A 16,110-nucleotide genomic window follows, 5' to 3' on the forward strand; every position below is an offset into this window, starting at 1 on the left:
TATGAAATTAGCTACCTTATGCATGTTTTATGTTCAATTCTAATGCTTGAGAAAGATTAGGTTGTTATGCTTTTGTTTTGGATTACTAAAATACATTCCTAGGCTAGAGATAGCTAGGCTGTTTTAGACTCGTGTGTGTACTCTTGTTGTGAATGCTTGCCGTGCTTTTTAGGAGTTGAGATCGAGAGATAAAACTCCGGCATTGGGTTTAGGTTGCTAGATGCTCGAGAGAGATTTAGTGATACGATTAGCGTGAGTACGAGTAGTAATATATGAACAACAATAATCGTGCGTAATTTCCATGAATCCGAACCGTAGATTGAACTCATGAAATCATAGTCTTCCGTCTTCATAATCGTAAAACCGTTCTTTAGTTTTGTTATTTATTTTATTTACTTGTTAGATAATTTTGTGACAAACCTTCTATTATTATTTTTGGGTTCTCATTCAAACTTCTAAATCTTGAATCTTCAATTTAGCTAGTCCTCGTGGGATCGACTCGTTCTTACGATTTATTACTATTGCGACCACGTGCACTTGCGTGTGCGAGAAAATTCGCCACAAGTTTTTGGCGCCGTTGTCACAGGATGTGTCTGACGAGCCCGCCACTGCAGTATCGACCAACCCGAATCATTTGTCGATGATCCGGCTTGACAACAAGGATAGTGTAGGTGATGTCAAAACCGTCCGACATTAGGGAGTGGGTTCATAATAACCCCCGAATTCAGTCGCCATTAATGGACCAAATGACGAAAACAAATAGTCATTTTCCTGTCCACTCAGCCCAGATACTGAATATTAACTCTTAGAATTATGCATTATATATAGTGTTATCTCCTTAATTTCTTCCTTGCATAAGCAATGTGGGATTATTATAAGCTTCAATATCTAGTGCACATTACTGAAAGTACACAATCCAAAGCCCAACGTGTATATATATATATATATATATATATATATATATATATATATATATATATATACATTATGAGAACGTGATATAATGAGAGAGATTTAATATTCTAGATTTCAAAGGTAAAGAAATATCATGATTGGACCTCCTATGTCAAAAATATCTTAAACTGAATTTTTGACTTTTTTTGGACAAAAATACCCCTAAAATCAATAAAATTATCTTAAACCATCACAAACAATCTTAAACCATCCTATACTATCTTAAATCATTGAAAACCATCTTATAACCTTAGTCATCACAAACCATCTTAAACCATCTTATATCCTCTTAAAACATCTGCAAACCATCTTAAACCATTGAGATGGTTTAAGATAATTTGCGACGGTTTAAGATGACTTGAGAGAAAATTATTGATTTTAATGGTATTTTTGTCCAAAAAATGACAAAAAAAATCCAATTTAAGATTTTTTGACATAAGAGATTCAATCACTATATTTTTTTATTTTTGAGGTCTAGAATATGAAATTTTCTAAAGTCAATATCCCATGCTTCACATATAGGAATTGTACTTGATGAAAAAAAAAAAAAAAAAATATAGCAATTGTACAAATTAGCTTATAGAGCCAAAAACAGTCCTAGTCCCTCAAAATAGAAAGTAAAAGACTTGCTGTCTAAACAGTCTATTATATGAGATCAAATTCAAGTATGTTTTTTTCCCTCTTTTTTGTACTTAGTACTTCTGCTTTAGGCAAGGCCAAAATCACTCCCAAGTAGATACTCTCTCAGATTTGAAGCAATCTTATATTGTCTCTTTATGATCCTCATTATATACACACACATACATATATATACAGATATATATATACACCCACCAAATCGTGGAATTGTATCTATAACTCAATTGTTTTATATATATAATAAAAGAAACAGAGTAACAGTGCAGGCTTATACACATCCACACTGACACACACACACACACACACACACACACACACACACACACACACACCACATCAAAGTCTAGGCCCGTGAATTAGTTATATAGCTCGTAATGGTAACATAAGCCTTCTGATCATAGCAGAAGAAGCTATTCATGCTAGCTATTAATTAGCATCCACATAATATATTAGTCAACATGAATATACAAGTGCGTGTATATATATATACCCACGCACCCATATGTAGCACTCGATCTAAACATAAGCGTATGTAATAATATTAAGTCGATTTGTGTTTCAAAACGCCCTCAGTATAATTAGTATAACGAAAACTGTATAAATGGCATATACTGCCATTGTCACGCCCACATCAAAGGCGTGTGAACATATTTAGGTAATGAAGACTGAGTAGTCGTCTCTGAACTGCTCGACTAAGTTGAAATCAATAAATTTTAGCCAAAAAAGTGAAACAAAAAAGGGAATATGAATAGCTCATCATCCTATTCCTCGTGTGCCTTCATTCTTTTTCCTCCCACACAAATTTTTTTCTTTTGCATTATTATTTGGTCAGAACATGTTTCATGCCCAATAATACTGCTCATTAAAATGGCATTGACTTGTCTGAAACGTCCAAAAGGTCAAGCAAAAAAGCTGGACAAGTCTTGTGGGTGAGCACTATATACACTACAATCCACATATAAGTTCATCGAGTAATGGGGTTTCATTTGCAAAATACATGTCAGCTTTAGCATGCAAAATAGACAAATCTCAGAAAAAATATTGCCAAGAAACTAATAACACCTTTTCCAACTCCAATCAATGCACAGTCCAATACTTATATATATATATATATATATATATATATATATATATAGGCATGCACGGATATACGTAGGCACTAATTTGTTTTTTTGAAGGTAAACTAGGCATTTCCATTGAGTCGGTCTGGACTGGTCATAAGGACAGTTGGACCAGTGACCACTTACTCGTTAGACAATTGAGATCTTTCTCTCTCTCTCTCTCTCTCTCCACTAGACAAATTACAGAAACCAAGAAAAACTAAATAAACGAGAAGAGAAATAAACAAGTCCCAGACACATTTAAGCCCTAGCAATAGCATCTAGCCATAGACACGCATAGATATGTAGATACAGGTCATAAAGTGGTTAATTATTAGTTGGGCGTTGATTAGGGTTTGTATGACGTCGTACAGTCTTCCTTGAGATTAGTGGATTTGATTGGGAAGAGCTCAAGCGTCTTGATCGGTTTGGTGTTGTTGTTGTTGTTGTTGTTGTTGAGTGATGTTGGAGATTCTTGATGAGCCACGTGATCGAACATCATCATCCAATCTCGGTCGTACATTGATCTCGCCATGCAATTCTCCTTCTCCAGCCTGATCTGATGATGATGCTGATGATCGCCATTGTTAGCTGGGATTTCCATCTTCCAATTATGGCTCGTCATCATTTGATCATGGTGATGATTGTAACTACTTTGCGCTTGATTGTTATTTTGATGATGATGATGATCTTCAAATACTCCACCCTGTATGCAAATATAACCAGAGAAGCCAAAATTGGTTATTAATTAGATTACTTGAGATATAGTTTTGGAAGCAACATATGTAGATCATGAATTCTCTTATTATTTGATCATTTCCTGACTATTGCTAGGTATCATATAAGAGTCACTAACTTGATTTTCATGACAGCAAAAAGGTATAATAATCACATTAATACTTCAGTCCCCTTTTGTTCTTTTAGCATTATTCTTTATTTTTCTAACATTGATTTTATATGATAAAATATATATCCTAGCTAGATCTTGGTACTTCTCTTTTAGATGTACACATTTTTTGTACCATACCAAAAATATAGTACACACATACATACATAGAAAATTCTCTAGCCCTAAAACTCATATCATTTATAGAACATCCTGAAATTCAAAAAAAAAATATATATATATATACCATCTTGTAAGGTTACCTGAAGTTGGGGCACAATAGGGCCAAGTGGAGAGTCAAGAAAGTGATTGTTTTGGAGGACAAGATTAGTATGGCCGTTGACCATCATATGTTGGTGTTGGTAAATAAGTTGTTGCTGTTGGTGTTGGAGTTGCTTGTAAAGCTTCCTCCGGAGCTTCTGTCTGTCCCGGGCCTTGTGGTTCTGAAACCAGTAAAAGACGTTCTTGCCCTCGATCTTCCCGTAGAACGACAGGTGGGCTGTGATCTGCTGTATCTGCGACGCGTTCGGAGTCCTGGTCCCGCTCCGGTACATCTCCTCCAGGATCATCAGCTGCTCCGGGGTCGGACACCACCTCGATGAATTCGGCGCCGGTGACATATTATAATATTTTTTTAAATATGATATGTGGTCTCTAAATTGGGAATGTGTTAAGGCTACTCAGCTTTTGGTAATCTTGGTTTTTTGTGTGCCTGTGTGTGTGAGTATATAAAGACAATGGACAAAAGAGATATTGTGATGAAAGAAGAAAGAGAAAAAGAGTGGTTAATAATATAAAAGAGGAGAGGGAAAAATAAGTACTAGGGCAGGGTTGTCATGCTGATGTCTCCATGAGAAGGGCATTATTGATATATATATATATATATATATATATATATATATATATATACATATATGGGTTTGGAATGATACGGATGAGATAATAGTGAGTGTGGGTCATGAGGAATGAGAGTAAGGAAAGAGTATGGTAGTACTAGTACTAGTAGAAGTACTGCGCTTGAATTATATTGTCATCATCACAACATTATTGTTATTATTTGTTTATTTTTTTAGAGGAAAAGTAAAACTTTTCGAAATTCTAAGACTTATAATGAATAAGACACCGAGTAAGTCGGATTCAGAAAGAGAGCAGAGAAATATTGCCCTCTCATCTCTCTGTCTGTCTCTCTAATCAATTATACGGACCATCATGTATTACTACCTTTAACTTCAACTTGCATCTAAAGGCACGTCACATTCACGCTCTCGCGTTTTTTTAAATTTTACATAGAAGATTATATGAGTATCTTTGTCTTGTTTTTTATTCTTATACTCAAGGGTTTAAATACCTTCGGTTACTTTACCAAGAAAAAAGAAAAAAAAAAAAAAAAAAAAAAAAAAACCTTCCGCTACGGGTCAAATCTTTTTACTATCGGTAAAATTTATGAAGGTATGTAATGTAACTAACTGTCGTGTTGAAAATTAAGGACTAAGCTTCATGGAAATTTTGAGTGGAATCGAATCAAGATGCAAACCATTGCTACATCGGACATTTTTTTAGCACATTCCCTAATTTAGGCCTAAAAACACATTTCTATTTTCTATCACCTTTTGCTATGTTGCGATATTTCCGTGCACTTATTTAGTCGCTCAAGTAATATATTTCGTAAGTACAAGTCGATACCACGAGAACTTTGTTTAACCGAAACTTAACTAATTGTTAGACTATATAGATAATATAGCTCAGCCACGTCACCAGTCATTACTTACGTGTACTATAAATACTCTGTTGTATCTGTATTGACGAGTAATGAGAATCTTCTGCAATCTTATTCACTCTCTCTCCTCTAACTAATTCCTAACAAACTCTCTCAACCTCCGATTCTCACATGGTATCAGAGCTCTAACGATTCAACAATGGCAGAACCTGAAATTCTCAACAACACCATTTCGGCTCACACTACCACACAAACTACAGATCAAGCAAACACAAATCAAACCTCTCGTCTTGCAACAATGGCTACCTTCTACCAAAATCTCCAGATGCCTTCTCTCAATCAAACACTGTCTGTAAAACTCGATCGAACAAACTACCTTCTCTGGAAAACTCAACTTGAAAATGTTATCATTGCGAACGGATTGGATTATCTCACCGAAGGTTACTCGTGTCCAGAGATGCGATTTGAAGATGGAGTCACAGTGAATCCAGAGTATATTCTCTGGCAAAGGCAGAATCGTCTTCTTATGGCGTGGATCTACTCGTCTCTCACCGAAAGTGTGATGTCTCAGATCATCGGACTCAAGACAGCGTATGAGATCTGGATTGCCTTGGAGAAGAGCTTCTCGTCGTCCTCAAAGGCGAAAATTCTTCAGCTCCGACTGCAATTGCAAACTACAAAGAAAGGGGGTACATCAATGTCGGAATATATTCTCAAGATAAAGTCAATTGCTGATAATCTGATTGCTATTGGAGAAAAGATATCTCCACAAGATCAAGTACTGTATGTTCTCGGAGGATTAGGTGCAGAGTATAACTCACTTGTCACGTCGATCACGACACGGAGCGAATTTCCTTCAATTGATGAGTTGTACAGTCAATTGATGACATTTGAGAACAGACTGGATCAGCAGAAATCGATTGATGATACTTCAGTAATTCAAGCGAATTTCTCAAATGCAACACCTAACTTCAATGGAAATGGAAGAGGAAATCGAGGCCGTGGAAGATCCAACAGTCAAGGACGGGGAGGCAGAGGAAATGGACGAGGAATTCTACCATCACCTACAAACAACAATCAGAACTTCAACAACAATCAAAGCTTCAATCAAGGCTTCAATCAAGGTTACAACAACAGTCAAAGCTTCAGCAATAACAGTTCATCAAGAGGACGTGGCTACAACAACAACAGTCAGAATAAACCACAGTGTCAAGTATGTGGAAAGTTTGGTCACACGGCACTCAAGTGTTATCACAGGTTCAACCAGAACTACTCAGAAAACAGCCTTGCTCTCTACTCCAGCTATTCTGGACAAAACAACTTCTCCTCCGATGGTGCCTGGTCAAACAACTTCTCTCCTGATGGTGCCTGGTACATGGACTCTGGAGCTAATCAACATCTAACCAACGATGGTTCTCACATTCAAGACGCCTCTCCTTTCACAGGATCAGACCAAGTCATGGTCGGCAATGGTAAATGCTTACCTATATCAACTGTTGGAAAAATTGTGCTTAAAAACTGTGATAAAAGCCAACCAAATAAATTCAATTTGGAAAAAGTACTACTGGTTCCAGAACTGTCACATAACCTAATTAGTGTTCAAAGGTTCTGTGGAGACAATAATGTACTAGTTGAATTTCATGAGAAGTTCTTTCTTGTGAAGGACAAAACTACGAGACAGGTACTACTACAAGGAGCAACCAGTAATGGACTCTACAGATTTCCAGTTTCTCAATCAAGTTCAAGAATAAAGTGCTTTGCTGCAAGCACACCAGCAGGAGATACAAACTTATGGCACTCAAGGTTGGGTCATCCTAGCTCACTCGTGGTCAACAGGGTGTTACAAGAGTGCAAGATCAAGCCTCACACTGAGCCTGACTTTTGTAACTCGTGTAAACTAGCTAAGAGTCATAGACTTCCATTTACTCGGTCTAATTCTAGAGCGGAAAAACCGTTTGATCTAGTTCACTCTGATATATGGGGTCCGTGTCCAGTGACCACAACTAATGGATTGAGATATTTCATGTTGTTCATTGATGATCACTCTCGGTTTACTTGGTTGTATGTGCTAAAAACCAGAGATGAATGTCTCAGCTATTTTCTGAAGTTCAAGAACCTAGTTGTTACTCAATTTGATGCGTCAATCAAAGCTCTGCAGACTGACTGGGGGGGTGAGTATAGGTCACTCACTCCGATCCTAGAGAAGATGGGGATAGTTCACAGAGTCTCGTGCCCTGCTACGCCACAACAAAATGGGAGAGTTGAACGCAAAAATAGACATGTTGTGGAAATGGGATTGACAATGCTTACTGAGGCACACATGCCACGAACTTACTGTTTTTATGCCTTTCAAACAGCAATATACTTGATCAACAGACTTCCCTCGGTGGTGTTGAATCTCAAGTCTCCATATCAAGTGTTGTATCAAAGGTTGCCATCATATGAGCATCTCAAGGTGTTTGGTTGCTCATGCTTCCCGTTCACACGGCCGTTCAACAAGCACAAGTTGGAATCAAGATCAATTCACTGTGCTTTCATTGGGTACAGCAGCAAGCATAAAGGCTACCTCTGTCTTGATGCTACGACGAGCAAAATATACATCTCACGTCATGTTCTATTCAACGAAAAAGCCTTTCCCTTTCAGTCTACACAATCATTTACACAAACAGCTTCTGCGCAAACCTCAAATGTAAGTACTCTCGTTACCTTACCTACATTGATGCCCATTACTCCCATATATCCACCAAACACAACAGCTATTCAATCACGTCAACATATCCAAGTATCGCAACACCAACAACCAGTACCAAACACACCAATTATAGAACCACCAATTCTATCTCAGTCACAACAGTTGATACCAACACCTATATCATCTCAACAAACTGAACCTAGCATCTCGATAGAAAGTCCCACACCCAATCCAACCTCAAACACTGAAATCATACCCATACCACACCCTGAACTACCCACCACAACACACAACATGCTGACACGGTCAAAGACTGGAAACTCTAAACCCAAGGTCTTCATTGCCAAAATTCCTACCTATACTCCAGACCCTACAACCTTCACAGAAGCTGCCAAACACAACCATTGGCAAGATGCTATGATCAAAGAACATGACGCGCTCATGGATAATGGTACATGGATTCTAGTACCACCACCGGTTGATGGCACAGTGATCGGCTGTAAATGGGTGTTCAAAACCAAACAGCGACCAGATGGCTCAGTTGACAGATTTAAAGCGAGGTTAGTAGCCAAAGGCTTTCATCAAACATATGGCTTGGATTACTTTGAAACGTTCAGCCCTGTGGTCAAGCAAGTCACAGTTCGTGTAGTACTATCCCTGGCTATGACAAACAACTGGCAGTTACGCCAAATTGACGTGAACAATGCGTTTTTGAATGGAGATCTCACTGAAACAGTGTATATGAGTCAGCCACAGGGGTTTGTGAATACTCAGTGCCCGGATCACGTTTGCTTACTGAAAAAGGCATTATACGGTTTAAAACAGGCACCAAGAGCCTGGTTTCAAAAACTCAGCTCATCGTTACTTCAGTGGGGCTTCACTCAGTCTAGAGCAGACACGTCAATGTTCGTCTACACGTCAGCTGCAACGAAGCTCATCCTGTTAGCGTATGTAGATGACATAATCATCACTGGCAACAATAATCATCTCATAAACATATTGGTGAATGATCTTCACAACACGTTTGCGTTAAAAGATCTCGGTCAACTGAAGTACTTCCTTGGAATTGAAGTCACAAGAACCAAGTCTCAGCTCCATCTCACTCAAACCAAACATATTGTGGATCTTCTTCACAGGGCGGATCTGGCAGACTCAAAGCCCTGTGCAACCCCTATGGTGTCCAGTCCGCTACTGTCAGCCTCAGATGGCACGCCTCTCTCTGATCCTACACCATATCGGAGCATTGTTGGAAGTCTTCAATACTGCACAATGACACGACCGGATATTGCCTTTGTTGTAAATAGGCTATGTCAATTCATGCATACTCCGACTGATACTCACTGGCAGGCTGTAAAGCGTCTCCTCCGTTATCTGAAAGGAACTTCGTCACTTGGACTCACACTTCAAGCACAGCCAGGGACTGACCTCTATGCCTACTCAGACGCGGACTGGGCATGCTGCCCTGATGACAGGAAAAGTACTGGTGGCCAGTGTATATTTCTTGGGTCTAATCTCGTTGCTTGGGCCTCAAACAAACAACGAGTGGTCTCTCGCTCAAGTGCAGAGTCAGAATATAGGTCAGTTGCTACAACGACCTGTGAGATCTTATGGATTCAGTCACTGCTACGTGATATTGGTGTTATTAGCACGGCGACGCCAACAATCTTTTGTGACAATGTATCCGCCACCTATCTGGCAGCCAATCCGGTACTCCATTCTCGCACAAAACATGTGGAAGTTGATTTCCATTTTGTTAGAGACAAAGTCCTGAACAAGTCACTCCGAGTGGCCTTCATTCCCTCTGCTCATCAACTAGCAGATGGCCTCACCAAGCCATTAACCTCTCAGCTTTTCACACAGATGCGAACCAAGCTCTACGTGCTCAATCGCCCTTGAGCTTGCGGGGGGATGTTAGACTATATAGATAATATAGCCCAGCCACGTCACCAGTCATTACTTACGTGTACTATAAATACTCTGTTGTATCTGTATTGACGAGTAATGAGAATCTTCTGCAATCTTATTCACTCTCTCTCCTCTAACTAATTCCTAACAAACTCTCTCAACCTCCGATTCTCACACTAATTAACAACGAATTGAACTAAAAAATAGTAAGGTGATTATCAACTAAATTGTAAAAAATAAATAAACAAGCAGATTAAATACGAGTGACCATATATGAGGAAGGCAATGGCAATGACTTCGCAAAACTCTCATATGGTTGAGATTCTTAGAACTGCACATGATTTTTCGTTTCTCTCAATTCATTAATCACACTCACGTAATATTATTTCTAAATCTCTCTCGAGCATCTACAACCTATGTCAATACCGGGTCTTTATCTCTCGATCTCAAACCCTAAAAATATGACAAGCATTACAAACAATAGTTTTCACACGATTTTTAGCAGCCTAGCTATCTCTAGTTTTGAAATATATAACAATGAAATAATTCTTACGCACCATTAGCTATTCTATCTCCAGCAACAAATAAATCTTAGAAAACAATAATGAGGTCATGAATCTCATACAAGCATTAAGCACAAAATTAATTCAAGCGATAGAGAAAATGAGCAGAAAAATACTTCAATAAAATAAATATGAATACACAACCATAATTGAGAAAAACTAAGCCATCACCCTTAAAGGGTTCAGCTCATGGCATCGACAATAACAGAAACACAAAATAAATAAAACAAACCATAAAAACCATAAAAAAAAAAAACAAAAAACATAAACGGGAGTTCCAAAGAATATTGATAGAAGATAAAACGCTGAATTCGCGGTTGTCAATTGCGACGAACAGTGATCTTTCTCTCCAGTTGCTTCTTCTCTCCCAATGAGCCAAACAATTAATGAAAACCTATAATAAAACCTCTATTAATTAATTATGAGAGTCTAATACATGAGCGTTTTACCGTATTTTGGAGCCATTGGATTCGATCAAATGGCTGAAATCATCTTTAAAATGGCAACTTGGAAATTGCTGGAAATAGATCTGTGCGGCGAGCAAGGGATCCCGCACGGCACGCCCACCCTTCTAAGCAGCGCGCAAGATGTGTTGTGCGGCGCACTTCCTTGCGTGTGGAGACTGCCCGTTCCACGCAAGACGCACGGTGACTTGGTGCATCCGATACAGATTGCACGGCGCGCAACGAAGAATTTCCAAGTGGTGCGGCGCTCTATCCTTCCCACGCAACGCGTAAGGAAAATTCTCCACGGCACGGGGCACTTCCACGTAGCATGGTGCACTCTTTCTTCCACGGTGCGGGTAGCAGCTTCCACGGCGCGCCCATGACTTTCCAATGCACAAATGTTGATAATGCTCGGATTGCTATACCGTTTGCTCCGTTAAATCACAAAACGAACTAAACACTATTAAACATCCTCAAGTACTCTAAAGTCCTAAGATCAACTCAAAAACATATTAAAATACACAAAATTCACCCGAGAACGCGTGAGATTCAAGTTTGGAAACGGGTTATAATCACGTATAAATTATGTTCATCGTGCTATATTGGGATGATTTTGAATTTTTCTCTTTTATTTATTAATATTTATTTGCACTTATTCCTGCTTTAATTTCCTTAATCTTGTTTTTGGATAGAAATTTTGATTATCGAGGCCTTATGAATACCTTGTATCCTTTATCTTTTATTCAACTTTTAAAGAAATAAAATTAAACAACTGTGGTTTCGAACATATGCGTTTTTTTCCATTTTCTTTCTTATAACCTAGTTTACTTTTTTACTTACACACATACTTACTAAAATGTCAAAAAATTATATATTATCTCTTATCGATGTTTGCACGAACAAAAGACCTTAAAATTTTTGAAAAGCCAAGACATAATCAAAGCTCTAATATGAAAAATCTCAAAAAATAAAATAAAAATTGATGATCTCCTCACATTTCTAAACTAGCACGCGAATCTTCCCAAAAAAAATTAGCGCTCATCCCGAATTTTTGTCCAAATACATAGGCGACGGAGGTTAGAACTTATGTTAGAATTTTTAAAATTTTGTTGGTAATCAATTTCAGCGAAACCTTATTGATTTTTTTTTTTTTTTTTTTTGGCACTTTTAAACTTTGATCTCAATAGTATATGTGATTTCAATATTGTAAGTTATGAAATCTAAGTTTTTTTTTTTTTTTTGTCACTTTTGTGAATTATGTTATTTTTCGAATCGACTTAAATTCATCTTTTCCTTTGTTGTTAGTTAATATAGTATTAATCTATTAATTTCTTAAAAGAGTTTTAAAATCTATGTCTAATTTGATGTATTTAATGATTTTATTTAGGAATTAAATTAATTGAAATTTAAGATAGAAATGTAGAATCTTAGACTCTTTATGCCTCCCCCCCCAAAAAAAAAAATCAACGGAACCTCCCGAAATTTTCATAAAATTATCATAACTTTGCCCGATTAAAACCTATTATCAGGTAAACCTCAAAAAAAAAAAAAAAACATAGAATCGGAGTACAGCTTATGTAATAGATATCTACACTAAATTCGCTATAGCCTCATAACAGCTTCTTTCAGATTTAATTGCACATGCCTAGCAAATAAATACAGTCCAATTTCAACGTACGTGTGTGTGATCTATATAAAACTGTTCCCAATGCATAATAATTTCGGCTTCTAAAACTGTTTTGTAATAGCCTAGCCATTTGCCTACAAATCTACGTCAATACAAAACCAGCTTTTTTTTACCAGCTGTACCCTCAACACTAACTATCTAGTTTCCCTTTCAGTTCATTAAAACTGTGTTTAAAGCAACAATATGCATTTTGTCAACTCTGATTTATGATCAGCTACATAAAGCTTTATAATAAACCACTATGAATGATACAACAAATTTGAAAGGTTATCAATAATGTTGTATTATACCACGGTTAGTAATTATAACCAATGTGTATGTATATATATGATTGGCGCGTAAAGGGCCTCTAAAGTAAATAGAAATCCAATTGAATCTCTCTTTTTCTAACTCTGTGGTGTCTCTAAATTCACTGTGCTGAACGTAAGCTTTTTTCACATGCAGACTCTTACATAAACATTTAATGCATGCAGCTGGAAATGGAATTAAAATTGCCATATTCTCTTTTTTCTATAAAACTTATGATAATTTCCTATTCCTTCTCTCTTTATTGTCCCTCTCTTTAACATTCTTTATCATAGTTATCATATCTGCTATCCATTCAAGTGTATATATAAACAACTATACGTATTGTCCCCCACCTTTCCAATATATTTTAATTAAAATTTCAATGAACTAGATTTTTGGCGAAGCCAATTTTTTCTTTTTTTAATCTATAATATAAAACTGCTGATCCATATAATATAAATTAGCAGTCACTTTAGTTATCTGGTGTTATTGATCCTTTAATTAATGAGATTTTAGTACCTTAATCTTTTAATTACTCTAATTATAATTTTTTTTTTTTGAAGGCACTCTAATTATAAACAAACAAAAAAATTGGATACGAGTCTAATTCTATCTAATTAAATTAATATCCACAATTTTCATAAATACAATAAACGTGTATTCTATCTCTTTGCAGAATCTAAAAAATACATAACATGTGATCTCAATCTCTCCAATTCTAATAAATTTGATACTACCAGTGGAAAGACCTCGACAAGATAATTATTTTGTCATCATTAAAGGCTTTTTCTTTAGAGGAAAGGGCCTCGTTATAGCAACAAATGAATTGCACATGAAAATGAAGGAAACAAATAACCTCTGTGTGTGTGTGTGCGCGTGTGTGTGTGTGTGTGTGATTTTCAGTTCAATTCAAATTAGGTTTCCAAACTTTCAATTTGGTAAAGTTTACATGAAGACATTTGAAGATAAAACATATAATCAGCAACTAATTATTTGCTTTTCTTGGATAATATGTACTATATAATCATGGGTTCAATTTGGTTTAAAAGAACAGTGTAAAATAAAATGTAGAATCCTGTATATCAACTAAACTATCGAATATCGATACTTGAGAAAGAAAGAAAAAAAAAATACAAATGCTTACAAAATTTAAAACTGATTTAATGGTATCGTGAGTCATGACATCATAATATCAGTATATTGCCTGAGAATATAGAGACCAAACACTAATCCTACCTCTGCCCTGAGCTCTCTAATCAAACAAGATAATAAATTTGAAAGATATACGGATATATCATTTTTTAATCTGTTTTAATCTTCTTCTTTTTTGCTGCAAGTCTGTTTGTTCACTAGTTTTCTACCCCTAGAAAAATGGACGATTGGGATCTATGATTCACGGAAATCGATAACATGCTGTCTGAAGCAGCTAGTAATGGATAATTATGGCAGTTCCCTTGCAGTAAATATAATTACTACACAGCAACAAGCAACACAACAAACAAAGTAATAAATAAATATAATACACAAGAGTATTATTAAATATCAGAATGTCTCCTACGCGAAAGAGTTAGAAAAATGTGTATCTTTTTATTGGATATATATATAATATTATTTTATTGTTAAATTGTTTTCTGAAACTATTTACTAATTTCTCAAACCGTTTTCGTCGAGAAATTTCAATTGAGTTTTTGTTTTAATTTATTAAAACACATAATATTAACATAAACCAATAAATGTAACGTGTAGGCGCTGGAGTGAAAGGTCACGCTAGCTCTTATGGACATGGGATTGTACCTTGTATATGAATACATATATATATATATATATATATATATATATATATATATTCCAACCATATACCACACATCATCATCAATATAGAATTTAAAAACCTGGAAGTTTTAACGTAAATGTCATGTCAATAGTCACTACTCTTTCCATTTCAGTACTACTACACTTGATCGTCCTCCAAAATTTGAGAGCGTGAACGGCCAAAAACGACAAGCCATCTACTCAAAGTCTCAAACAAGATAGAGTATTTTTTGGTAACTCTAAAAATAAACTAACTTTACCCTTTATAATATAATTCTGTTTTACATGCATGGTTCAGCGATAAAAATAGTGGTGATTGGACAACTATTTCTCTGTCCCCTTTGCAGTATTGGGTCACTATCTCGGTCTCCATAGAATTTCCCCAATTATTTCTTCATGATTTTGTACAATGCCTAAGGGAAAAATTATCTCCTTATGTGTATGGAAGTGTGATACTGTGTCTGTAGACTTTGTACTATCTTTTTTTTTTTTTTTTTTTTTACCAGTAAAGAATTCGCTATACGAAATTCCTGGCATGCATGAAAAAATTGGATGCACTAAGCACAACATCATCGATAAGGAGACAAGGAAGCCCTTTTATATTAACATCTTATAATACCATGTTTACATCGGTAACAGTTGCTATATATATATAGCACCTTATGTATTGTCTATGTCACTTCAAGGACAATAGTTATAATACTAATAGTATTATCATGTAGAAGACTTTTCGAACGGTTGTGAGCTGATGATTTCTTGGGACTTTGAAAAATAAAGAGAATATATATATATATATATATATATATATATATATATATATATATATATATATAGTCTGTACAGGATCTATTTATTGTTGATCACATGTGGTCCAAATACATTTTGCATGTATCAAAATTGGGAAATTGAATGCAGTTTCTGTGGTTTGCAGCTACCTCAAAGTAGTCCATCAATTTAATTTCTTTACCATTTATTTTTTTCCTTTTGGATATTTTAGTAGAACATAATAAGTATTGAAGATCGGCAATTCTCTGTGTTTTGGCAGATAACTTGTCGTTCAAGTTATTTGCTTGGTTTAAGTTTTCTTGTCGTTTTGGTTTGTTTAGAGGAAAACGACTTGTCGTCTGTTTATTTCTTTTTTCATTGTCTTTATCTCTTTTGTTTAAAAGGGGTTTTTGTACTGTTTCATTGAATCACAAGACTGAATATTTTCTGAATGAGAAATTCTTCCTGAGCTCGATTCTGAGTCTCAGCTTCTTCTTCGTCTCCAAATCTTCTTTTCCAATATAGTATCAGAGTGGGGCCCATTCTCGGTTGTGGGCTACCTGATCGGGCCTATACTTCATGCTTCCAGTGCCTATGTCAATGTGTGTCTGTGCCTGTGCGCGTGAGGGGGTGTATCAATGATAGTCTCACATTGA

At 36.2% G+C, this 16,110-nt stretch overlaps 1 protein-coding gene across 1 annotated transcript; it reads right to left on the reverse strand.

Annotated features, from left to right (window-relative positions):
* Positions 1 to 2,740: 2,740 nt before the first annotated feature.
* On the reverse strand, positions 2,741 to 4,214 carry PRS (Homeodomain-like superfamily protein). The gene is made up of 2 exons (XM_089601652.1): positions 3,843 to 4,214; positions 2,741 to 3,399 (listed from the first exon to the last, which is right to left on the reverse strand). Exons 1-2 carry the CDS (start codon positions 4,197 to 4,199, stop codon positions 3,043 to 3,045), a joined length of 714 nt encoding a protein of 237 aa, XP_089457778.1. The 5' UTR covers positions 4,200 to 4,214; the 3' UTR covers positions 2,741 to 3,042.
* Positions 4,215 to 16,110: the final 11,896 nt, after the last annotated feature.

Source organism: Urtica dioica, chromosome 11, assembly GCF_054948205.1.
Source record: "Urtica dioica subsp. dioica isolate 48M chromosome 11, U.dioica_male_clone48M_v1_H2, whole genome shotgun sequence".
Classification (NCBI taxonomy): domain Eukaryota; kingdom Viridiplantae; phylum Streptophyta; class Magnoliopsida; order Rosales; family Urticaceae; genus Urtica; species Urtica dioica.